This window comes from Mus caroli, chromosome 2 (assembly GCF_900094665.2).
Source record: "Mus caroli chromosome 2, CAROLI_EIJ_v1.1, whole genome shotgun sequence".
Classification (NCBI taxonomy): domain Eukaryota; kingdom Metazoa; phylum Chordata; class Mammalia; order Rodentia; family Muridae; genus Mus; species Mus caroli.
In genome coordinates, this window is record NC_034571.1 from 74,469,789 (window position 1) to 74,495,262 (window position 25,474).

Genomic DNA, 25,474 nt, shown 5'->3' on the forward strand with positions numbered 1-25,474 from the left:
TGACAGCAATATACTTTTATGCATGTCTAATGCTTTCGATTTCCTTGTCCACAGTCGCAGAATGCATCCCCTAAGCAAAGGAAGCAGAGTGTGTACACGCCACCGGCCATGAAAGGTACTGCTAGCTACCGTTTCCCGGTGTCATGAGTAATGGGTGTGGGGACTGGTGGGCCTTTCGCCTGCTGATTATATACGCTTGTCTCTGCTTTGCTTCCAGCTAACGGTGGAGGTTAGGAAGATTTTTACCTCTCTGAAGCTTTGTTTAATCATGGAATAAATAGGTACTTGAAGAATTGGTGACTTGGAGAGTCTCAGAATCTTAGAATGGGGAAAAAATTCAATTTTCAAAATAACGACAATGATTTTTTTCTTTTACCTTTGTTTATTTTTCTCCTTTGAAAGAATTATCCTCAAATCTCTAATTGTTCTCGTTGATTGGCATGTGATTATTAGTTCTTTCCCTTAAGGTAAGCAAAGCAGAAGTGCTTGGTCCGCATGGAAATGTGATGTCAAGAATCGCCTCGCTGCCTTGCGTCAGGAGCGGATCTACTGAACCCAATTGAGCACCAATTTGCTGTACTCCTAACGGCTGCCCAGATCGCATCCGAGAATGCTGGCTCAGAGGCTGGCGTCTTCCCAGAACTTCTCCTCAAAATTAGAACTGCCAAGTAACATTTAAGTGTATCAGTATTTCGACAAATACTAGTTCCAAGAAAGGCTTCTTTTCTTTTTCACACAAAAATGTTCCTGACACAAGGCAGTGACTGTTCAGGCCAGTATCTCCCTTCCAGCTTGGCTCCCTGGTTGTTGGCTCAAGGTTCATCACACTGCCCTCCAGCTCTGATTCAGTGTGGAAGAAGCCGGTGGGGAAGCTTAGAGGTCCAACCCAGGGCTAGAGCTTCCACTGTTTATACTCTTTTCGGGGAGATGGGATATAAATGGACCCATAGCTACTTTCAGTAAACATCTGTCCTGTGCAGTTATAAAAGGTTGTGCCTGTTTGTAGAAAGAAGGATAAATAATGCATCCATCTGTGTTGTAGTTTATCCCAAGGCAATTATTGAATTCCTAAGTATCACTGTCTAAATATCAGCATAGGGTTTTCAAGATGGTTCTTCATTGTGAGTGCTTTTTATTTTTCAAGACACATCAGCTTTGGCATGAATAGACAACAATGAAGATGTATGTGAAGTTGCTCAATTATTTCCTCTGTTCTATTTTGGGTTAGTTTAAGCTAAATAAAGTAATACTGTCCTCACGTCCTCAGAGAATAACTATATTATTTTGAAAGGAAAATCTTAAACTCAAAGACCTAAGGGGACATGGTGTTCACTATTTTTAGCTCTCAAATATCCCAAGAATGTGGGACTCTAGCATTCAGAGAAGCTGGTTATAGTGAAACATTTTTATTATAACTTTATACTGCAGAGTCCAGAGATTGTTCTTCAACAACTGCAGTAATGAGTTAAAAAGCCTTAAGGATGTATAGCCATTCTTTCAAGGAGGCATTGGGCATGGATACAAATCAGCTAGTAAGGATCTATGTGAGTTTTCAGCTTATGATAAAAGAAAAAGCCAAATTGGTATGATTTTTCTCAGTGTATCTGTTCCTAAGAGCTGGAAATGTGTGTGTGAAAACCAATGTAACCAATGGTAACCTATGGTCTATTGTGAGCACAGAGAGGAGATTTAATGGTAGGGAAGATGGCTGGACAAAGGGAGTGTCCTTGAGATGCTAAACACATTAATACAGTTGCGCCCAAATGAAAGTTCTTCAGGCTGCTGTTCCATGTTACAACAGGTGAAGGTAGGATGGTTTTCTGGGTGTGCAAAGCACCAGAGGAGGAGATCAACATGAGTGAAGAAAAAAATGTGCTCTGAGGCAAAGTGTACAGTGGCTTTTTGAAGGAGCCCGTGAAGGAGTGGCTAGATAAACCAAGAAGGCAGAGCCTGTCTTCAACTTGAGGAGTTACTGGGTAAGGAGACAAGACAGAAAGGGATGCTGAAATTCACTCTACTCCTGCCCCTACTAACCTACAGAGTTATTTACATTTTTTTCTTTTGAAATTACCATAGTATAGACAGTTGGCTTAAGAAAGGGCATACGGAAATGGCTTGTTTAGGTCAGGGGAGGATTTCCCAGGAAGATGCAAAGGGGAAGACAGGAAGCAGAGCCTAGTATGTCATATTACCAGGCACAGTGTCTGGAAGGAGGTGTTGGTGACCCCCTCAAGATCTCCAGTTTGCAACTAACTACTAAATTTCTTCACTTGGGTGCTATCAACCTTTGCAAACTTAATATGTCCTGAACTAAACCTATAAAGCTTTTTTTCTGGTTTTCTCCATCTTGGTAAATTGTCTCTAGCTGTTCAGAAAAAGAGTCTTGCAGAATCCTAATTGGTCTAGAGGGATTAAGAAAAGAAACGTTGGGTAGGTCAGGCAGCAGAGTTGGATCTGGAGAGTTGGAGGAGTGGGGAGGAATATGGCTAGTACTCCATTGTGCTGTGTGACGTTACCTCGCTTCTTTCTGGGCATTCTTACTGCTAGGAGGGTTTTCTGCTGAGGCCCCAAAGTATGTATTTATGACCCTTGTTACTCCAGTTCTGCACCTTGCACTTACACCAAAGTTCAATATTAGACACCTAAATATTTCAAGACTTCTCTCAGGTCATAACCCATCCTGATGTCAAACATAGCTGCCATTTAATTTTTTTCACACACTCTTGATTTCCTAAGACTCTCCATTGCATCTAAATACATCTTTTAAAATCATCCTCATATTTCAAGTGAAGACAGACCAGAAGACAAAGAGGCAGCTATGCCTGACATTTCCTTCATGCCCCTAAACTTAATCTCTTGTCACAACCTCCATCTTATTAGCTTTTTCTAGCACCCATGTGTGTGTGTTTCGACAGATAATAAGCTGGACCATGAATCTAAAATTCCTGAGCCTTGGTCATGTACTGATTTCTATATTCACCAATCATTTCCTACTGTTAATTATGCCTTTTATTTTCTCCAGGAAAATGGAAGCCAACACTGTCATTTCAATAGTAGTTTCTGTCTTTGGAGCCAGGCTGTTAGACTAGCATATCATAGTTTGTCTCCTAATTCTATCTGTCATTTTGGTTTCAATTATCTCAGTGGTTAGCCATGCACAGAGAAAATGAATTTAAGTTCATATTCTTAATCCAAGTCCATTACAAATCTATCAAACAGAACAAACTGCAGACAGAGAAGGCACCCTGGAGCACGTGTCTATCTCTGGTTGACATTCATTTTGACTGCCAGTTTAACAATTATCTACCAGACTTGACCGGGTTTTATCCCTTCAAACCAGAAGTTCTCTGTCACTCTTCTCTGATAGGGTGTTGTGCTTTAGATATCCTGGGCTTACCACACGTTTTATAACTATAGGGATCAATCATAATTTTAAGATGTATATTGTTCTTAAAAGTGACAGAAGTTGACATTTTCATTGAAAATGCTTCTTTCCCCTCACCCTGTAGTCTAGTGCTTTATGATCAGATAAGCGGAACGTTCTGAAAACTATCATCAAATGGACAGCTGAGGACTGGAGATCCCTGGGCCCTTTCCTGGTGTTGGTTTGTGCACTGCTCAGTCTGCAATTTACAGAACAGCCAATTAAATTATTGTTGGATTGCTCGAATCTTGTTTTCAGAAAAGTAAATTTGAATCCTGGCTCAGGAAATGGCTGACTCATTTCCACCCGTGGTGTGTGTGTGTGTGTGTGTGTGTGTGTGTGTGTGTGTGTGGTCTTCTATTGGAATTTAAATGTATTCTACTGCAAAGAGAGTGCTATTGATTGAAGTGGAAACTTGAACATTAAACAGAGGAGCGGATAGAAAATCCACTTAGTGTGACAGAGCTCATTAGTATTAAATTTCCATTCTAAATGTAAGTAAGTTATATGTTTCATTTACTTCAGAGAAAAACCATTTTCTTCTCATTCTTTCTAATTTCTTATAAAAGATAATTTTAGTTGCTTCAGTGTTCCATGGTTGTTCTTTTCAGTTGATATATCATGTAGATCTTCAGATGTATAAAGCATTATAGCCTCTAAGGTTTTATTTTTATTTCCCTCAAAAATAGCTGCAATCGTAAATATTTAATCTTCATTTGACCTCATCTCACAAATGGAGCAATAAATGAAAGTTAAAAAAAACAAAAAAATAAAACAACAACAACAAAAAAAGCAACTCAGTGTAGGAATTGAATGACCTAGTAGAAAGGCTGAAATATTTTTAGGGGGTGGGGCCAAAAACATGGCAAGTTGTATGGAGTATTACTGAAGGAAAATCCATCTTCTCTTCAGATGATGTTGCTTGTCACACTGATTTCAGAGAACCCAGCATAGAAGCACGTGGATTTTGAATGATAACCATCAGGATTCATAGCTGAGCATCTACACTTCTGAGCTGTGCAACCTTCAGAAAATCAGGGTCAATCTTTTTTGCCTTCTCTTGTTGATGAAATGGAGATGATCTGCCATGAATTACTAGGGAAACTGAAGCGAAATGAGAAGTGAAGATACCTAAAATAGGCATATCATATGTGGGTCCATTTTTAGGAGTTATTTGGGCTCTCAATGGAGAGTGAAGTGCAGCTGTATGCATTTCTGTCGGAGTCTTCAGAGTTCAGCAGGGAGTGATAGGGAAAGCACAGGCATGGGAGGAAAGGCTGGAAAAAGGATGAAACCCCTGCTGCACATCTAGCCTTGCCCAGTGTGAAGGAAGTCAGCTCTTAGGGTACCCAGTCTGACACAGTGTGAGCTCACACCTTTTGCAAGTGACTATGCTTTTCAGCTACAGCCAAGTTTAGAAAGTTTTTTTGTTTGTTTGTTTTTTGTTTTTTTATTCTGGTTCCCTTTCCAAACAATCTGGTTATATCTTCACTTGACCCAGTGAAGTGGCTCCTCATAAATGCCATGTCCACCTTTCCCAGGTAAACCAGTAGGGCTATCAGACATAGTAGTATTAAGTTTCCAGAAAGTGAGTGAGGTGTAAGTGAGGTGCTGGTTATGGTTAATCTGAGGTACAGATACAAAGATCACCGTAAATATGTCTTGACAGGTTGATGTATATATATATATATATATATATATATATATATATATATATATATATATATATGTAAAATATCCAACAGGCAATGAAGGCAGATTAGCAATTAGCAATGATTATGTTGTTGCTGTGTCTCAGGAGATTCTCAGAAGGAATCAGACAGCAACACACTCCTCTGCCTTTACTAAGTCCTGTACAGTCACTGGAGGCATAGAAAGAGTGGCAGGGCATCTGAGCTGCTTACTAGGCCTTCTCCACCCAACTGTCTCTTTAGAACACTTCTGACTCTCTGCAGCTTTTCTGTAGGTACTTGTCACATCTGCTGTTCTAAATCTTGGTCATCTCCACCCCCCTATGCTGGTTTAGTTTATTTACTATTCAGGGTGGGGTTCGCTTGTTCAACTCAAGATTTCTAGGTAGCAAGGCACATTCTAAATATACACAAATCTTGCTCCCTTTTTAAAAAACTATGCTTCTATTTCTAGACTCACTTCCTTCAGTTCTCTTTAATTACTTCCTCTGAGTCTGAAGTTTATCTTCCCTCATATCTTTAAAAATGGTGGGTGGAGTCAGGCTGGGAACTAAGAATGCACCCTTCTCAGAAGTCAAGTGGATCCCTTCCCCCTTTATTCTTTCTAAGATCAACACAGAGAGAAAGGCAAACAAACACAGACTTCTCTTGTTATGTAGCACTGCCTTGGATCCCATGACCAAGGATCACAAGAAGAATTAAGCCTCGAAATTGCAACACAGATCAGTAATTTAATCAACCTCATGATGCCACTTAAAGATTTGATAAATCAATATATTCCTACTTAATTGTCCTATGTATTTACCTGTGTTTAATTTAGTTTTCTTATATTTACAGGCCTTTTAAATAAATAACATTCAATTTTAAAAAATGATTTGCTGTCTCAGAGGTGTGTGTGTAGTGGGGAGATGAATTTCTATTTTTAGTTTGGGTGGCTAAATCAAAACCAGTATGTTCAGATCTTTCTCAGATACACAAATGGTTTGTATTTAATTGGGTAAATCTTTGTACCACATTTTTAAAATCACATCTGAGACTCTACTTTGAGTTCTGCAGTCAAGTGCTATGGATGGAAAGGTGAGAAAGATAAATCGCAACCACGCAGAAGGCTGTGTGCAGAAGCAAGCCACAATTAAACTGTGTACAGCATGACAAGTCCTTCAGTCGAGATTTATGAAAACTTCCGGGAGGTGACAGGGACAGATTCGAGTATGACCCAGTGGGCAGGAATTAAGGCCACTATGGAGTCCCAGACTCTCAGTCATATTTACAAATGCCTTGAAAGTAAAACAGAGGTGGCCATTGAAAATTGGAGCCCATTGTTTTTCATGGAAACATGGGAAGCATTTATGGTTACATTGTCTCAGGCACAGTTAAATCCTGCATAACTTGTCATTGGAATCAAAAGACCAAGTCTTGGCTCTGGTGTTTCAAAGTATTAGTTGTGGCCACTCATCTTGATACATCTGTACAACAGAAGAGCAGTAGCTAAAGACGGAGATCAGAGGCAAGAATGGATGCAGCCATCTTTGTGCCTGCCCAGGTATTCTTGATACTAGGAAATGTGTAAGTAGTTTCCACTAACAGGCTTATATATACCTCACCATTTTGCAAACTGAGAAATCTTTATGCATTAGAACCCTTTAGGAAAGTTCCAGTTCATATCTGTCTTTCTTCCTAACACTACTTTTTTACTAGAGCCATTTCCAGCTCATGTCACACCCTAAAAACATAAATTATACATTGTAGAACAGTTTTAGAGTCACAGAAAAACTGGGCAGCAAGCAGGTATCATTTCCAGGCACTGTATACCTGTTAATCTCTGCAGTCTATGCTTTATGTATAACATTTCTTGTTACACTCTGTAAACCAGTGTAGATGTTTGCTTTGTACTCATCTTGGGTTTTTTTTAATGTTTTGGTTCTGTTCCTGAAAGTTATTCAGCAATTAGGTTACATACAGACCATATTATGTGCAATTATTATCTCTCTGTAGTTTTTTCTTGACTGTGACTTGACAGGTTCTCAGGCTTTTCTTGGTTAGATGACCTTGAAACTTTTTAAAATATTGGTTAACTATTTTTCTAGGTTAACTCCGTATTGAATTTCCCTGGGGAATCTTCTTATGATTACACTGAGGTAATGGGTGTTGGGAAGAAACCTCATAGTGATAAAGAAACACTGTCATTACCAGATGTCAAGGACACATAATATCAGCACCTGGCTGAGTCCGGACTCTTAGGATTTAGTTTTTCCCATTTTCAAATTCATCCTGATTGCACCAATGAATAGCCAAAGATCCTTATAATTTAATGGGATTTCAAAATTCATTTAAATTTTATGTGTGTGAGTGCTTTGCAGGACAGTGGGTGCATGCATGCAGTATTCTCAAAAGCCAGAAGAGGACACTGGATCTCCGGAACTGGAGTTCCAAGTGTTAAAGTACTGCCATGTGGGTTCTGGGAATGGAACCTTGCTCCTTTGAGCCATCTCTCTAACCCTCTTAATGGGAATCTTTTTTTTCATAAGATCTTTTCATTCTGATTTCTGCAAATTACTTAGTTTCTTTTAAAGGATAATCTTTGTGTTTAGATTAAAACATAAATTTAATTTTAAAATGCAATTGTAATATAAATCTTGCTGTGATACCATGTTCTCCTCAAACTAAGTTTCCAGCTAACCTTGTCTCTCCCCAGGGCAAGTCCTCATCAACTCCCTAGACTGCTGACCACACAAATCTCAGTCTTGTTTAATTCCTCCAGTTATTTCAGAGTAAGGCCCTGGAGTAGACTTTAGTGGGCCCCTTACCTGACTGCCTCTTCAACTGCAACTATTTTCTTTCCTTCCCCTTTCTTCTTTCCACCCCCACTGCAGCAATGCAGAGCTTCACTTGATTCTTTGGAAATATACACAACTATTGTTTGACTGTTATGTCTCCTCCAGTCTTTGTCCATAGCCTCATTCCTGTAGAAGGTTATTCCCCCTTGGTCTGATTCTAAGTCCTTTGAACTATGCCTGTTTAAGATGGTGAGGAATTCCACAGAGGCCTCTGTGTGGTATCTGTAATTCGCTGAGCTAGATGTAGTCTCTTCTGGACAGGACCGATGTCAGGTGTGTTCTCTTTCATCTTCCATTCGTATTGCAACTGCTTGTAATAAATGCTGAATCAGTGGGTTTGTAATCCAGATTTAAAAATTATAGTAACAGCTTAATTTTGCCCACATTGGAAAAAAAACTATCTTTTTTTTTTTTGCATGTGTTTTATTCATTGACTCAATTACTACCGCATGCTGCAGGCATTTATAAAATGACTTCTGTCTGCCAGGTCACAGATTAGACGCTGGAGCTGAGATGTGCCAAACGTCATCTCTGTCAACAGAGAGAATGTCAGATGAGAAAGTGAGCCGTGTGGAAGCTAATTATTGGCTGCCTGAGATGTATTTGGATAGCAGCAATTGAAGGCGGAGGAGGAAGTAGCCACCTCTGCCTACAACGTCCAGGAGAGGCTCCACAGGAGAAAGAGACTTCTGTGCCAGAGGTGGGGCAAGCAAGCTCTTAGAAGAGAGGAGTGGAGGGTGGGTACCAGGTGGGTGATTTGTCAGAACTGGACAGGCAGACTGTGAAAGGCCATCTGTGTTCCAAACACTGTGAGCTGCTGAGGGTCTCCTGAGGCTTCTACTCAGGTCTGGGCTGTGTTCAGAGACAGCAGCACATTCTATTAACAGTTGTTTACTTAGGATAGAAAATAATGGGTTTCGCTGTAGCATTTAAACTTGTATACTTTGCTCACATTCCCTATCTTGGCTCCTTACAATCCTCTGTGCCTGCTCTTCCACAATCCATTCCTTTCTGCCCTTGTGATGATAGCTAGATAATGCATAGGTAGGTAGACAGATTCCATATGGAAGAGAAACTTGTAACATTTGTCAATGACCTTCCATTTCCTTTTACTTTCTCCTATTCCCTTTAGGCCCTGGCTCCATCCTCCAGCCACATACCTCCATCTGTGCTTTTATGTTACACACACACACACACGCCACCCTATATAGATTCCAAACATGAAAGAAATAACACACTTTCAGATAACATAAGTTTTGTCTCCACCTTCATCATCATCATCATCATCGTTGTCATCATCATCATCTCTGAGACAAGGTCTCTTACTAAAACTGAAGCTCATTGAGTTGGCTAGGCTTCCTGGCTAATGAGTTGCAGAGATCTTCCTGTCTATCCTTCCCTAGTGCTGGGATTACAGGAGTATAAGGCTCTCCCTGGGCATTTTATATGTGTGCTGAATTTAGGACCACGTGTTTGCATACCTTGATAGGCTAAGTCATCTCCCCAGTTCTTGATTTGACTTTTAAATTTGTTGTGTTACATAGTCTTGAAAATATGGGGCTTTTGGGAAAAGGATATATATATATATATATATTATATATATATATATGTGTGTGTGTGTATATATATATATTATATACAATGTTGCTTTTTCCGTGAGACGACTTTCAATCGTTATATTTGCCTCAGCTCATCTGCCTGTCCTTAATACTGCTGTTTATGGAAAGATGGCAAACTACTAGAGCCAACCTGGGTCTTGTTTCCTAAATAATAGCTGTGACTTGTGAGAAGTTTAACTACTCATCATGTTATCTTTCAAATAAATTAATGGAAATCCAAGTCAAAATCTGTTATGATATAAAATCTTCATAATAATGAGGAATTGGCTCTTAGTGGGGCAAGTTTAGGATAGGATTCCATTCCTTGCAAACACGTGCTGCTCTATAAAACCCGTCTAAACATGTTCCCTCTTAAAACCATAATATTCTGGTCTGAACTTCAAAATCCAGGCTGATCTGAAAGATAATTTTATGGCCAGTGCTGTTAATTTCTTTCTCAGTGGATTCTCTTGACTAGAAAGTACAGAGGGCTTTGAGAGCGTGGAATGGTTGCTGTCCTTTTTTTTCTGGATGTATACCTGTTTCTCAGCCCTCATTCAGTTCTTGAAAGATTATTGGTCTTTACATCCCAAATGTGGTAAGACTGACTGAGCCATTTGTTGTGAAGGGAACAGAATTGGCATCAATATTGCTGTCAATCAAGACAAACAAATCTATTACACTTTGTCCACTAAGAAATAAAATAACAAGTATTGTAATGTTCAAAGGTTACAGTTGCAGGGAAACACACACGCACGCACACACACACACACACACACACACACACACAAAATGTAATTATAAGCATCAAACTTACAATCTGGATTCTACATTGAGCCCCATGTTCTCTAATTAGCAGTAGGGGCTGCATTGTACTAGTTTGCCCTTGGCAGGTAAACCAAGCCTGCCTTTGTACTCCCAGGTTTGTACGCACACCACTCTGGAGTGGCATTGTTCCACCTCATTGCAAAAATCAAGCTTCAATGGTGTCATTGACTTTCAACAAAATATTCCACTGAGATAACAACTCAAAGACAATTAGGCTTTCTATGTAGCAGGAGCCAGAATGTTACAGAGGTCTTTGAGAGCATGAAATGGTTGTTGTCGTTTTTTTTCTGGGAGTAAAGCTCCTTCTCAGCCCTCATGTACAATTTTTGAAAGATTATTGGTTCTCCCAGACCCTGGCAGTTTAGGGGACAAAGAACAGGACATGAGCAGGGCAGCTGTGGGAGTCAGGGTGTGGTGAGGAAAACCTGGCCAGACTTAAGGTAGCATCCACAATATTTACTATTTACTATATTTTTTTAAAACAAGATATTTGAAGTTTCTCTCTCTCTCTCTCTCTCTCTCTCTCTCTCTCTCTCTCTCTCTCTCTCTCTCTCTCTCCCTCCCTCCCTCCCTCCCTCCCTCCCTTCCTCTCTCCCTTCTTTTCTTTTGTTTTCTTTTCTTTTGCAGATTTTTTAAATACAATGTGTGGTCCAACTTCCTATAAAAGACAGTTCCAAGGTCCTTGCATTCCTTTTATTAAATGAGATTTTTATTTTATTTGTGTGTGTGTGTGTGTGTGTGTGTGTGTGCGTGTGTGTGTGTGTGCAGTGTGTGTGCTTCCCCTCGTAGATACTGGGAACTAAACTGTGGTCCCCTAGAAAAGCAAGACATACTTTGAACTTCCCAGTCATCTTCCAGCCCCTCCTTGAGTTCTGCCTTTCCTGAAGCTTCATAACGCTCTCTTGATCTTCTACAGCAGACACTGGGGTAAGATGTGAAATGAAAGCAAAAGCCACCCACAGTTCTGTTCATACCCTGGTATTCTAAACAGGTTGGGGACATCAGGAACATGGTAAAATCTCACCAAATCTTCCTGCATTTTTCTTTACTTCCTTCACACAGAAGTTTCCCCTAAACACTCTGAAGTTTAAAGGAAGGAATGGGTACATCAAGATCCTTACAAAGAAGTTCATCTGGTTTGCACTCTCAAGGGATTAGTCTTGAAGCCATAGATGGCTTTTCATTGAGAGTGGGGCGATCTTCAGCCAAGTTAAACCACTATAGTTGTTTATTGCCACACACAACCACATTGCTATGTTTTCTTATGAGGTCCTCTAGAACATAGTTAGTATAACAATACTAACTGCTCTGTATCATCACATCTGGGGGAAGTATGTCGCCCAGCTTTAAATTCTTGTTACCTATTAGGCCTGTGAAACACCACAGTCTGGGCACCCTGCTTCAAATATGCAAGAGGCTTTCCTTTGAGGATCATTTAGTGACAAAAAAAATTCTGGGTTTTGTCTCAGTTTCTAGCAGTTCTTAGAAAAATAAACATATTTCATGTCTTGAACATTACAACAGGATAGTAGTAACATTTTATTAAAATGGCATTTTTGAATAGACAACAACAACAAAATACCCAGCCACAATGTTTTGTAATTTAATTTAAAACATACTTCATTTTTAGATGAATTTAGGTTTCTAATTTATACTATTTATTATATTGCTATTTGACTTGCAAAGTCTACCTTTGTGGGAATTGGTGTGAATCTTTGGAGAAAGTTTCCAATATCTCCAAAGTTTCTAGAAATCACAAATTTTGATCTAGAATAAAACAGAATAAGAGGTACCTTCCCCTTCTATCTGTTTACTTCATATTCCCCCCTTTGCGCCTCCCTCCCATCTTCCCCCTGTTCTTTTCTTCTTAACTGATTTACATCCTACCGAGACTGGCTTGGCTATAGAGCAAGGTTGCACTCACTATCCTCCTGTCATGGCTTCCCTAGTGCTGGGGTTTCAGGCACATGCCACCACTCACAGCTTTGAATTTTTCTCTCAAAATCATAATAGTACCTATTAATGCCTTTGATGTTATTGAACACACAATATGTAAAAATCACGGCAAGGAATTGGAAGGAAGGGGTCTTGGATCTGTAATTTCCAACACGGATTTTCTTTCAGGCTTCGAGTCCTGATGTTTAACAAGGTCACCTCACATCTTCTAGTCCTAACACTATTCCCTTAGGTAATTGCCCCTCTACGCAATAAATTAATTAGCACTTGTGAAATATTTCTTTCAAAATATTTCTCTATTGATCTTTCACAATTCTGTGTGCCTGTAGCATCTTGCTTATGATATTTTCTTCAACGTTCCATTTCCTCCCCTGCTATTAGGTAACTCGGGTCTTTAAAAACACACCTGTAAATACTAACATGAAGAGATGTGGGAGAGAGATTCATTTGGCAAATGTTCTTAGTCTATTTGGAAAAGTGGGTATCTATAGATTCCTTTGTACCAATGCTATTCATTCTAAAAATTGTGAAAACAACAAAAAACACTTTTCTCTTGGATTTTCTTAAAAGGTGGCAGAGAAAGGGTCCTTTAGTTATGATTTAATTAATCTTCCATAATTACTTGCTATATTAGTTTTTTTTTTTCATTGTTAGGACCAAATACCTTGCAAAAACAACTTAGTGGTTTGCAGTTTCGAGGGTACCATGCACTTCAGCAGGCAAGACCTGGCAGCTGGACTGGTTCTGTCCATGATAGCAGGAACTGGCTGCAGATTGTCTTATTGCTGAGGTAGACAGACAGACAGACAGACAGACAGGAAGGAAGGAAGGAAGGAAGGAAGGAAGGAAGGAAGGAAGGAAGGAAGGAAGGAAGGAAGGAAGGAAGGACATACTGAAAAAAACAAGGACTGAGCTATAACCTCCAAGCCCACCCCTAGTGTCCAACAGCCAGGTCTCACAAGCCAAAGACTCTGCCACCTTCCAAAGTATCAATACCAGCCGGGAATCAGTGTTTAAACCTGTAAACCTGTGGGGGGCGCTTCAGATTCAAGCCCTAACTTGTGAGCTTTGCTTCCTAGATGTAATGTAAACTTAAGAAAATCTTCTAAGTTGAAGTCAAGCCAGAAATGAAACCTATGTGTGTAAGAACTAAGATTAAATTTCATGGCTGCAACAACAACAAAAACAAAAACAAAAACAAAACAACTGAAGTCAGCCAATGTTTCAAGGTTTAGATAGTGTAGACTTTACATTATACCACTGTGCTTGAGTGTGTGTGTGTGTGTGTGTGTGTGTGTATACCTATGAACTTAAGAATGTATTTCTCCATCAGGTCTCTGTGTATCTTGCTTTCTTATTAGCCTGGGGCTTACTTATGAAACTTATGAAACTTGTCTCTTCCTCCTCAACACTGGGATTACAGGCATGTACACCACTCCTGGATATTTTTGTGTGTCTTTCAGAATCAAATTCAGATCCTTACATTTGTGTGGCAATCATTTTATTGGTTGATCCCTCTTTCCAGCCCCAGGCTGCCTGCTTTAGAATATCAGGACATTTCAAGTTCTTATGTGACTTTTAAAAATTAAGATACATGTTCCCAGATCTCAAAGCTGACAGGGAGAAAGCTCTAAAAGTTTTGATTTTAATGAGCATTAGTTTTAATTATCGATAGATTGAATTTAGTTTTCGAAATCTTGGAAAAGGAAATATTACAGAGCCTTGTTGTCAACTCTAAAAGTGTACTTTCATTTTACTAGGATGAAGTTGAATCTTTGGAGGTCTTTGCTTTTTGTATACACATTCCTAGTTTATAGACAGGTATTTTAATCCTTTCTGATCCCTGAGATTATATATGTATGTATATGTGTGTGTGTATACTTATAATATATATATATGTATATATACATATGTGTATGTGTTTGTGTGTGTATATTTTCACATAATTGCATAATTACTCAATAACTTGAGAGGATCCCTTGGAGCCTCTCCAGTGTGTGTTCCAGTGTGTGCTGGATGAATACTGTTCCTCTGCACCCTGGTAATTGGCCAACAGATCTCCCGGGAATGTTTTGATCCCTTATATAAACACTCCAGGAACAAGGGGCCACGACTCTGTGTTTTATTCACTGGCAATGAGACCTGAAGGGTTTTACACAAAGTTCTCATAGCATGTAAAGAACGAAGAGCTTGTGAGGAGAGCGCCCTCTGCTGGTACGTAAGATTTCAGATGTTCTCTTGGAAAGTAGTGCTTAAGAAATCAGAACAAAATGTATCCTTTTCAGCACAAAATGGGCTTACACTAAATGAATAGTCAGCAGAAGGAGTTCTTAGTTTTGGTGTCCTTATATTGTGAGACACACTCTCTCTGTATCTTTTACCTTCCAACTATTATGTATGCCGATTGGATATTGATTTGTTTAGAAACTAAAACCAAAACAGGGTCTAGACATGGTGGGCAGGTTATTTGTTTTTATGGTTTTTGTTTGTTTGTTTCCTGAATAACCCTAACCAAAGCCAGCTTCACTCTCAGATTCTTACCCTTGAAACTCTCTGGACTGTCACATACTAGGGCATTATTCTCAAGTCTGAAGATACCTTTCTTTATTCTGTACAAAGGAATAGCACACAAACCTGGGATGGTCTCTTTCAAACTAACTAACTTCCTGTACATTTCTTCTTTAAGACACTGATGGTGGTCTTCACTTGGGAAGGTCACAAAAAGAGAATGGAGTAAGAGAAAATTGAGCCTTGATGGTTCTAATGTGTGTAATCTTTAAGCAACATATCCCTTGCCAACCACAACCAAGTTTCTCATTTATTTCTTTAATGAGGAAACTAGTTTAAAGGGAGTCATAATGAACTAACAAAATAGTGCAGACCTGGCAAGCAGCAGCGGCATGCTAACTGCACTTACCAACATTGCTGGGAAGACTGGGTTTGACAGAGGTTCAGACTGAAGGCTTATTTCCTGCCCAACACTCTGCATGGCCATGCAACACGCTCACCCATAGAAACTCCTTGTAAAAAGTCAGCACATGACTACTCCAGTTACATAATCAACATTTATATATTTTTGGTATAAAGAAAATATCTGGGGAGTGGGGTACTGGAGACATGAGTCAAGAACACTGAAGCCAGGCGGTGATGTCGAATGCCTTTAATCCCAGCACTCAGGAGGCAGAGGCAGGCAGACTTCTGAGTTAGAGACCAGCCTGGTCTACAAAGTGAGTTCCAGGACAGCCAGGGCTATACAGAGAAACCCTGTCTTGAAAAACAAAAAACAAAACAAAGCAAAACAAACAAACAAACAAACAAAAAAGAACACTGGTGCTTTTCCAAAGGACCTGGGTTTGATTCCCAAGACCCATGTGGCAGTTCACAGCCTTCTGCAACTTCAGTTCTAGGGACTCCAATGCATTCCAGCTTCTGCAGGTGCTGCACACATGTTGTGCCCAGATACAAATGCAGATACAACACCCATACACATAAAAATCAATCTTGAAAATTAAAAGATTGAAATTAGAGTAATCCTTACATGCAGAATTATCAGGCCCCAACCCTGAAATGAAACCATAAAAGAAGATGGATAAACAGTATCTCCCACAGAATTATTCCAAATAGACCCATGTCTCTGTTAGCTCTCTGTTGCTACTTAGAGAGAAAATGTTGGTTTTGTTATATTAGGTTTTATCAAGATAATACACCGTGGTTTTATTATCGAAGTGGTTTGAACTTGACTTTGTATGTGTGTAGAGGGACAAGGCGCCTTGGTGCTCTCTAGTTCCCCAACACGTGTTTTGTCACTCTTTATTATCAGGCAATGAAAAGAAATCATAATAGAGACGGTATAGGTAGGGGCTAAGTCTAAAAAGCTAAAGCTGGACAATCTCTGTTTGAGTTCCAGCACTATTTAACTCTCTGACCTTGAGAATGCTGTTGGATGCCCTGTCTGGTTTCACTGCCCTGGTATTTATGATTCATCTACAAAAATGAAAACTTGGTATGAGCTTCCTAGGGTTGCATTGAAAATTGTCACCAACCCATGACTTAAAAGGCAACTTTTTTTCCTTATACTTCAGGAGGCTTAAAATCTGAAATCTAGGTGTCCAGGTAGTCTCTGCAGATAATCCCAACCTCTCTGCAGCTGGAGTCACATGACATGCACGCTAGGAGCTGAGCTTGGCTCTCTGGAGAAGCAATATACATTCTTAACTACTGAGCCGTCTCTCCAGACCCTTTACCGATTTTCTTATTCTGCTTATGACTAAGTCCTGATGTTCAGTCTCAGTGTGTGTGTGTGTGTGTGTGTGTGTGCTTGTTCAATAAAACTGCTCAACAGTTGACTGCATCTCAAAGTCTGGCCATCTAAGATTTCATTTTCAATCCATGAAAAAACTGTTGTCCTCCAGGTGTTGTGAAGGCCCCCACTGTTCTCCATGTGCCCAGATCCAAATCCTCAACATCGTTTTAATTACTCCTTGGTTGTTGTTACATCCAAGCAAGATTTGATGGATCCTGCTTGACAGTAATCCACCTTCCTGTCATACCCACTTGATCCTTGAGAAAGTACCCTTAATACAGCTTGTTGTATTCTTAATACTGTACTAGCTTGGGCCTCCCTCAACAGTTGCCCAGCTGACCAGTATACACACACACACACACACACACACACACACACATACACACACACACACACACATACACACGATACACATATACAAAACAAGTTTAATATATCAGGAATATGGATAAAATATATTTCCTTTAATTCAGATAATTTAATATAATTCTCACTATTTGATGAAAAATACTGAATACATTCCACTGGAGAATGGAAGAGGCAAGGGAAGGTCTTCACAATGGCCATAAGAGGTAGCACACGTATTCAGTAAGGAGGTTATGTGCAAACTGCATCTACACAGTACTCCTTCAACACATGGATGACACTTACTACAACATTTTAGGATCATATTGCATATCGACAAGAGTTCTCTACAATTCTATTTGGTTTATGGTTTTTGATGGCTCATTTTATTTAAACTATATTTCTAGATCCTGTTTAATTTTTAACAAAACTGTAAGATTTTGGATCCAGAATTTGGTTTGAAACATTTAAGTGTATGCAGTTGAGAAAAATGAAAGGCACGTGTGTACTTTCTGGTTACAGCACCCTCTAGTGTTCACATTACAAAACTGGGAAGAAATGGAATGTGAGAATTAATAGTGCATAGTGCTCATTAAGGTGTAGCTGCGTGTATCACACACACACAAACACACACACACAAATACAAACACACACGTTGGGTTCTAGGTAAATATGTGTGTGGCCTTCTAATTCTTTTGACAAGAGGGTGCACTCTATCATAGTACAGAGTTACATGAAGCAGCTCTGTAGAATGCATAAACCATTTGGATAGACACTCGTGAAGTCTGGATGCTGCTATTAGGGGAATACTCAGGATATAAAGCATCTATTATGTTTGAGATTCTGGGAGCCTCGATCACATGGCAGTGATGATGGATGGAGAAGAGTAAGAGAAGATTCATTCTAATATACAACAAACAGTGGTTAGTACTTCTCCCTGGCCCTGGCCCTCTCTTTGTTCCAGGAAATAAAGCTACCTAGTCCTCTATTTATAACATATACTCGTGTGTGTGTGTGTGTGTGTGTATTGTAACTAGTAAAACTTCTGGATATCATATGTATATACTTGCATATATTATATATACATACATATATGTATATATATAATAGCATGAAAAAACTTTCACTTAATAGTTGTTGTGTGTCTCATGTACATGATAACATGCTAAACCATACTGAGAATACGGCAAAACTTCATATCCTATATGAAGCCGTACCCATTCATAATGGGTACAAATGTCTTTACTTTTTTCTCTCCTTCTGACCAATTCCTTATCCTGTATATTACGTAACTGGTGTCAAGGATGGAGGAGCCATGTGCACCAAAGAGGCAAGTAGATACCAACATGCTCTAACTACATTCAAATGGACACTCTCAGAGACCATTCTGAAAACATCTCTCCTTTCCTTGGAGCAATCATCCCAGAACTACTTCTCTGACCAGACAGACACCCATACTTACCTCCCAACAGAGTTGGCCATTCCCTTTGCTTGGTTTCCCTCAAGTGCACACAAAAAACTCTTACCTTAGTCAAATGAATCTGGTAATCAAGTAATGGGTTCTGACTTTATCCATGAAAGGAACAGAAACACACTTCTTCTTTTTAAAATATTTTTATTAGGTATTTTCTTCATTTACATTTCAAATGCGATCCCAAAAGTTCCCTATACTCCCCCCAACTCCCCTAACCATCCACTCCCACTTCTTGGCCCTGGTGTTCCCCTGTACTGGGGCATATAAAGTTTGCTAGACCAAGGGGCCTCTCTTCTCAGTGATGACCTACTAGGCCATCTTCTACTACATATGCAGCTAGAGATACGAGCTGTGGGGGTACTGGTTAGTTCATATTGCTGTTCCACCTATAGGGTTGCAGAGCCCTTCAGCTCCTTGGGTACTTTCTCTAGCTCCTCCATTGGGGGACCTGTATTCCATCCAATAGCTGACTGTGAGCATCCACTTCTGTGTTTGCCAGGCACCGGCATAGCCTTACAAGAGACAGCTATATCAGGGTCCTTTCAGCAAAATCTTGCTGGCATATGTGATGGTGTCTGCGTTCGGAGGCTGATTATGGGATGGATCCCCAGGTGCGACAGTCTCTAGATGGTCCATCCTTTCATCTCAGCTCCAAACTTTGTCTCTGTAACTCCTTCCATGGGTGTTTTGTTCCCAATTCTAAGGGGCAAAGTGACCACACTTTGGTCTTCGTTCTTCTTGAGTTTCATGTAGAAACACACTTCTAAAGCAACAGATGGATGCACACCCGTGAAACAAGGAATATTCAGCATTTCAAGCAACAGAACTCTGAGAGGTGGGGAGAGGAGACACAGTCACAACAAAAGCCTCAAAGCATTAAAGTGGGTTTCAGAGTGAATCTGACAGAACCACAGCTTGTTCACCATCTCTAAAACGTAACTGTATATATCTGTTATCAAGTGATCTCTGGAAGTCACCCTGAAGGACAAAAAAAACCAGGCTTGCCAAATTTCACCTTGATTTGGTCACAGAGCCTTAGTTATTGTGAAGGTCCGTTTGTAAGCCCAGTTCCTTATTCCCTTCCTTTTCTGGCTCAGAAAAGCAAGGATTGAGCCGTTGCTGCATATTTCAATTATTCTAGCAATAGAAATAGCATATTAAGATTGAGAGAGAGATTTTTATAAAAGCACTGTCAGGCATTGAAGGCCTCAGTAGTATTACCAGAGAATTTCTCTCATCAACAGCAACCTACAGGGAGAAGAGACATTCTGTCCTGTGTAGCTGCTGCCTACTCCTCCCTAGGGGACCAAAGGATCACAGCTGGTAATGTCTTATGGAGCAAAGATGAGGCAGCTGAGAAAGTGCAGCGCTCCACTGATTCTGGTGGCACCCGTGGAAAGCCACAATGACTGGCTGAATAATGTTAAGACATGAAGACTGAATATTCTTACTTGTAAAGACAGTCACAAACATACCCTGAAAAATCCTTGTTTCTCTTGGTACAGGCTGAGAGTATTGTTGGATTTGAAGGGACCTCATTTGGGTCTAAGACTCTATTGCAGGGTCGCAGGTATTTACAACACTAAGATCCCCTGGATTTTGTCATGTTATTAAAGTAGTATAAAGGAAAAATTGTGGAAGAAAAACGTGATGCTCACATTTTTAAATATTCACAGTATCTTGGTGTGAGACAGAGGGGACGGAATGATTAATAGACAGTTTTCTTTTCCACATGGGTTTATTTTTGCAGGGTTTCTGTTATGCACATCTGTCCCCCCACACATAAACACACACTGCTTTCCAGGAGAGTAACGAGTTCTAAAGATACTCCCTGTGACGGTAAGACATGGGTAACTGCGATTTTTCCTCCTAAAACGCTCATCAGTATTTTACGAAGCTTTACTCTTCAATTACACCCTGAATTTTTTTTAAAGCATTTGGATGCCAAGGATGTTTTCTTCTACAATATAATTAAATTCTGGTGCAATTCACCTTAGGCAAAGTGGGAGATGCACTGTCTTTCATCGCCTCCAGCTTCTGGCACAGAAACAACCCCTCAAGAATTTGCTGTGTATAATGATTCCTCTGCCTGCGGCTACTGTCTGCTCTGACTGTAGGGCAGAATCAAGGCCCAGTGTATTGGTGCTTGTACTTTATTTCCAATGAGTACAAGACTCATAACGTGATGCAAGAAAATGTTTATGACAGAGAAAGGACAGAGGAGAAAGCTGAGCACGCGGCATGCCCGTTTTGTCTTTGCCATCACTAGATTTTAGTTTCTGGTCAAATAAAAGTGTTTATAAATACACACATAATTCTCTCTCTCTCTCTCTCTCACACACACACACACACATACACACACACTATACATACACTAATGCAAAAAGTATTTTTAAATTATACATTCAAAGAATAATTTATTTTCAATTTTGAGTTACGAATGAGACTTAGCTTTTTTTTTTTTTTGAGACAGCTTTTTTTGTGTAGTGAGAGCCACTAATAACTTTTTTTTTTTTTTTTTTAGAAAATATCAGCCCACAGCTTGTATTTACCTGAGTGTCAACAGTTTTCCCTCGATTTGTGACAGCTCTCAACACACTGATTTCACAATGTGTATGCCTGCTTTCCACTCTCACGCTTATATTTGATCTTCACAGTTATTTCATTCTATTGCATCCTATGGCACTCCCTCTCACTTCTTCCTTCATAAAAATCTTACTTAATTTTTCATTTGTATTTTAAATACATTTCCCAAATATGCATGCATCCACAAGCCCCATTGTGTTTACATTTTTATATATTGATATAATTTGAAATTCTTCAGTTTATAATCTTTCTGTATTCACAGTGTGTGTGAGTGTGTATATGTGTATGTGTGTACATGTGCATGTGAACATGTGTATGTAGTATGTACATGGGAGCACATATGTGAGTGCAGTGACATCCATGTGAAGGTCGAGAACATAGGAAAAGAGATATTGTCGTTGAAATGTGACTTGGTACAACTTTTTGGAAAAAGCCAAAAATGTACTATCTCTTGCTTCTTGGTTTTATTTTTAATCTGTTATAACCATAGTGTGGGAGTATTCATTGAATATGATAAGACATTATGTGAAAAAGTCTAACTTTATAACTATCCTTGTCTAATATATGAAAATAGTTTTGTGAAGAAAATAGAGTAAAATATTCACAAAAGTTACTGGTATGAGACATTGTCTTTGAGATAGAAACTGAAGAATTAAAATAACAAATCTTTATAAAGACTTATTGACTATTACATAGACTATATCAACAATCACATATGACAGGTAGGTATTCATGAGCTCACACAAACATAAATTCACTAATCAACACAGCGCCATGAAAGGTCCCTATGTGACTGAAACAGTTTCTGAATAATAGAGCAATCTTTAGAAGTAAACTTTCCCCCTTTTTTTCTTGCCATGAAAAGAATAATAATGTTCTTCATACAAATTATACTTTTTGAACAAAAAAACGTTTTTTAATGTTAATGCACAAACCAAAGAGAAAGATAGTGAATACAGCAGAGGTTAGTAATTGTGGGATCAGCAGCTTCTATGTTTGCCTGAGGCCTATTGAGAAGGGTCTTTCCGTCTTTAATCACACTATTAATGTTTCTCTGATCTTTTCCATACTAAACTGAATTCTGTGGTGATTATTAGTCTTGTTCTTACTGCTGGAGTTGTTGGCATGATTTATTCCGTCCTCTCTCACACGAACCTTCCTTCCTTGGCTCCCTCTCTGTGCCACTCAGAGCGAATCCTTCCCATCTCCTCATTGTTTCTTTGTCCACTCTTCTCTCTCTGATCTAGGAATGTTGGTGTGATTCATGGACAAGCCTAGATCCTCGGTCTATGCTATGTTACTAAGAAGTCTCTATTCCACAGTCTTCAGATCATTATATACACACGATGCCAACTATCTCTCACTAAAATGCCACATACCTGGATCAGACTTCCTAGGTATTCTAAGGGAGTTTCTTATGTGCCTAATAGTCATCTTAAATTGAGCTGGTCTCTAACAGGCACAATTTTCTCTTCTCTATCAAATCCCCAAACCACACTTCTCATGATGTTTTCTTTCCCTCAGCTAATGACAATTCCATTCTGCCAGCTGAAAAGCCATTGTCTTTTGTAATTTGCAGTCACCCTGACACTTCATATCTAATCATCTAAGGTGCCCCACTGGCCCCCATTCCGACCACTCCCAATCCCTACAGTTTCCACTCGTGTATGAACTGCTGGTATTTTCTCTCAAATCACCCACTGATGTGTGCTCCTTTGACAAGTCTGTAAGGCCCAGGACCCAGGCACTATTTGCTCTCTCATCTTCTCCCTCACTAGCTCACTCTGCTCGAAGCACAGTAGCCTTTTTGCCTTGTATCCTTTGTAATATGTCTCTCTCTCTCTCTCTCTCTCTCTCTCTCTCTCTCTCTCTCTTAACTTTCCTCAATATCTAAGTGAGAACCCCAACCTCCAGGTCTTTTATGCTTTTCTCAGATGCATCTGTTATGGGGGTGTGTGAGGGGGAGGCAGTATACCATGTAGCCAAGGATATCTTTGAACTTGCTACATAAATGCAGATGATCTTAAATTTCTGATTCTGCCTGAATCTCCAACTTCTGGGATTAAGGGCATGTCCCAGTAAAGGGCATGTCCCTCCATGGTTTGCTTTATGACACTGGGGCTCAGACTCTGCCCCCTCATGCAGGTTAGGCAAGCAGTCTTCCAGCTTGCCTACAGCCTTACTCTGCACTGCCACCGTGACCATCATTGCCAGCCCTAATTCCAAGTAGACTTCTGAGACCTTTCTCATGATTCCCAGGATACTTTTATCTCTGTAATATTTTTCCTCCAGTAGTAGCTCATGTTAAATAATTATTGTCTAGACTTCCTGCTAAAAACAAATTCAGTAAGTTTAGGGTTTGTTGTTGTTGTTGGTTTTGATTTTCATGTGCTAATACATAGACAAATTCCCTGAACAGAGTAGGTCTTCCAAAATGTTGGCTGAGGAGATGGCTCAGAGGGCAAAATGAATGTTGTATAAGTATTTGGGTCTCTACCACCTATGTAAATGCTACATAAATGTAGCCACTTACACATAAATCTATTATAATCCCAAAGGCAGGGCATGCTCAGGGGAAATTGGTTAGCAAGAGTAGCCCAGTTAGCAAGGTGTTGCTTCAATGATAGACCCTGCCTTAGTAAATAAATTGGAGAGCTATTGAGCAAGATGGCTGAAGTAACTCTGGTCTTTCACTGGTATACACACGCAAACCCACACATATATGAACCTGCATACACTAACATGTCCACACACATGTAAACCTGCATAAAACATGCACACCCACACACACATGTAATCATGCATATACACACATGCCCATACACATGTGAACATGCATATACACACATGCCCATACACATGTGAACATGTATATACATGCATACCCACACTCATGGGAATATGCATACACATGCATGCTCATACATAGGTAAACAAGCATACACACACATGCCCACATACAGGTGAATATGCATACACATGCATGCATACATCCACATACATCCACATGCATCAAAATATCTGTTAAATAGGTGAATGAATTCTGAGAATCTGTAAGTTTCACATCTGTCTAACACTCACAGGGTGCTAAAGGAAAGGGATGGTTAAAAGGGGGTTAATCTTAAATACCTCTCATCACACATCCGTAGTTGGCCTTACTACATGTTTTTCTTTGTTGGTCAGAATTATAAATGTTTAATTTTGATTTTTGTGTAGCTTTCTAAGCTGCTTTGTATAGCTTTTAAAGGCTTTATAAGTTGTGCACAGGTAATAATTTTTAATGAGTTCTTGTGGGATGCATCCATAGCCTAGGAGATATTTTTCATCAAGTGCAGGGAATGATGCTAATTCAATGATCTAATCCAAATGCTGACATCATCCCTAAAGAGCACAGTGGTCCCTCTCCAATCAGATTTCCTTTTAGAAATGAGTATCATTCTGTAGTTTTCAGCCGTTTCCTTTTATGGGATTTCACAGAACCTTTTGCTTTGCAGAATTAAAAGCCTACATACATAGTCACTGATAGCAGACAAGTAAGTATTCTGCAGTAGATTATTAAAGTGGGACTTGTAGGCAATTGTTGGCAACTATTCTCCCTTGAGTTTGCTAGAAGAATAAATAAGAAGGGGTGTGGAACTTTTATAGTAACTCACCATTTCCCGCTCAGAGGCTGAACTGTCGATACATCTTGATCCTGATGCCTTAAGCACTAAAAACAGCCCCTTAGAAATGTGCTCGGGAAACTTGTAGAGATCTAGTCTTCGTTTAAACTTCCAAAGATAAAATAATTACTAAATGGGCAACCACTCCTACTAACTTTGAGTCTGTTGGTGTTCATTCATAACAGGCTGACTGCATTTGGAGTTTGTTTGGCCATCAGAGTTCATGGGTAGCAGTCAAAGCATTGGGAACAGAGACTGCCATCTAACAGAAGGAAGTCTGTCTCCACAATTAGTGCAGCTAACTCAGGCAGTTTTCTTATCTTTTTATTTCCTTGGCCCTGGGGAAGTTGCATGGGTTCCCTACGCCACTGGCCATCTATTTTTCTCTCCTACCTCGTAAGACGTTCTTGCTTCAGACCTGTGTTTGGTTTAATGTAATCAAGACAAGGATAAATAAATTTGCTAATAGGGTCATATGCAGAAAGCCTGATATAAACATGCCGGGCCTGTGTGAATCACATTACTTTTTTCTCAGTAGACAAAACATGTCTTGTGCAAATTCGTTTATGCTGTCTTAATAAAAAACCCCAGAGGAACTAGAGCCCCGGATGCTTTCAGTAGACTCAGTCTCACATGCTGGAGGAGAAGAAAGAATAAACAGCTGGGTTTGCTTTTATCTAGACAGCAGGGTCAGACTTAAGACTTGCACTGTGCAGTCCACCATTTCTGTCTTGATTTTTGTAAACGAAATTCTGCGATCGCACGGAAGA

The 25,474-nt window shown here is 39.6% G+C and overlaps 1 protein-coding gene across 3 annotated transcripts in view; it reads left to right on the forward strand.

Moving 5' to 3' along the window:
- Positions 1-25,474, forward strand: part of Ppp1r1c (protein phosphatase 1 regulatory inhibitor subunit 1C) — a 113,994-nt gene that overhangs the window by 56,222 nt on the left and 32,298 nt on the right. For 2 of the 3 annotated variants that reach the window (XM_021156062.1, XM_021156061.1), the window contains exon 4: positions 55-115. The exons of the other annotated variant lie outside the window; for it this stretch is intronic. In XM_021156062.1, coding sequence (XP_021011721.1) covers positions 55-115 — 61 coding nt within the window. The remainder of the gene's footprint in view (positions 1-54; positions 116-25,474) is intronic. 3 annotated transcript variants of the gene reach the window in all.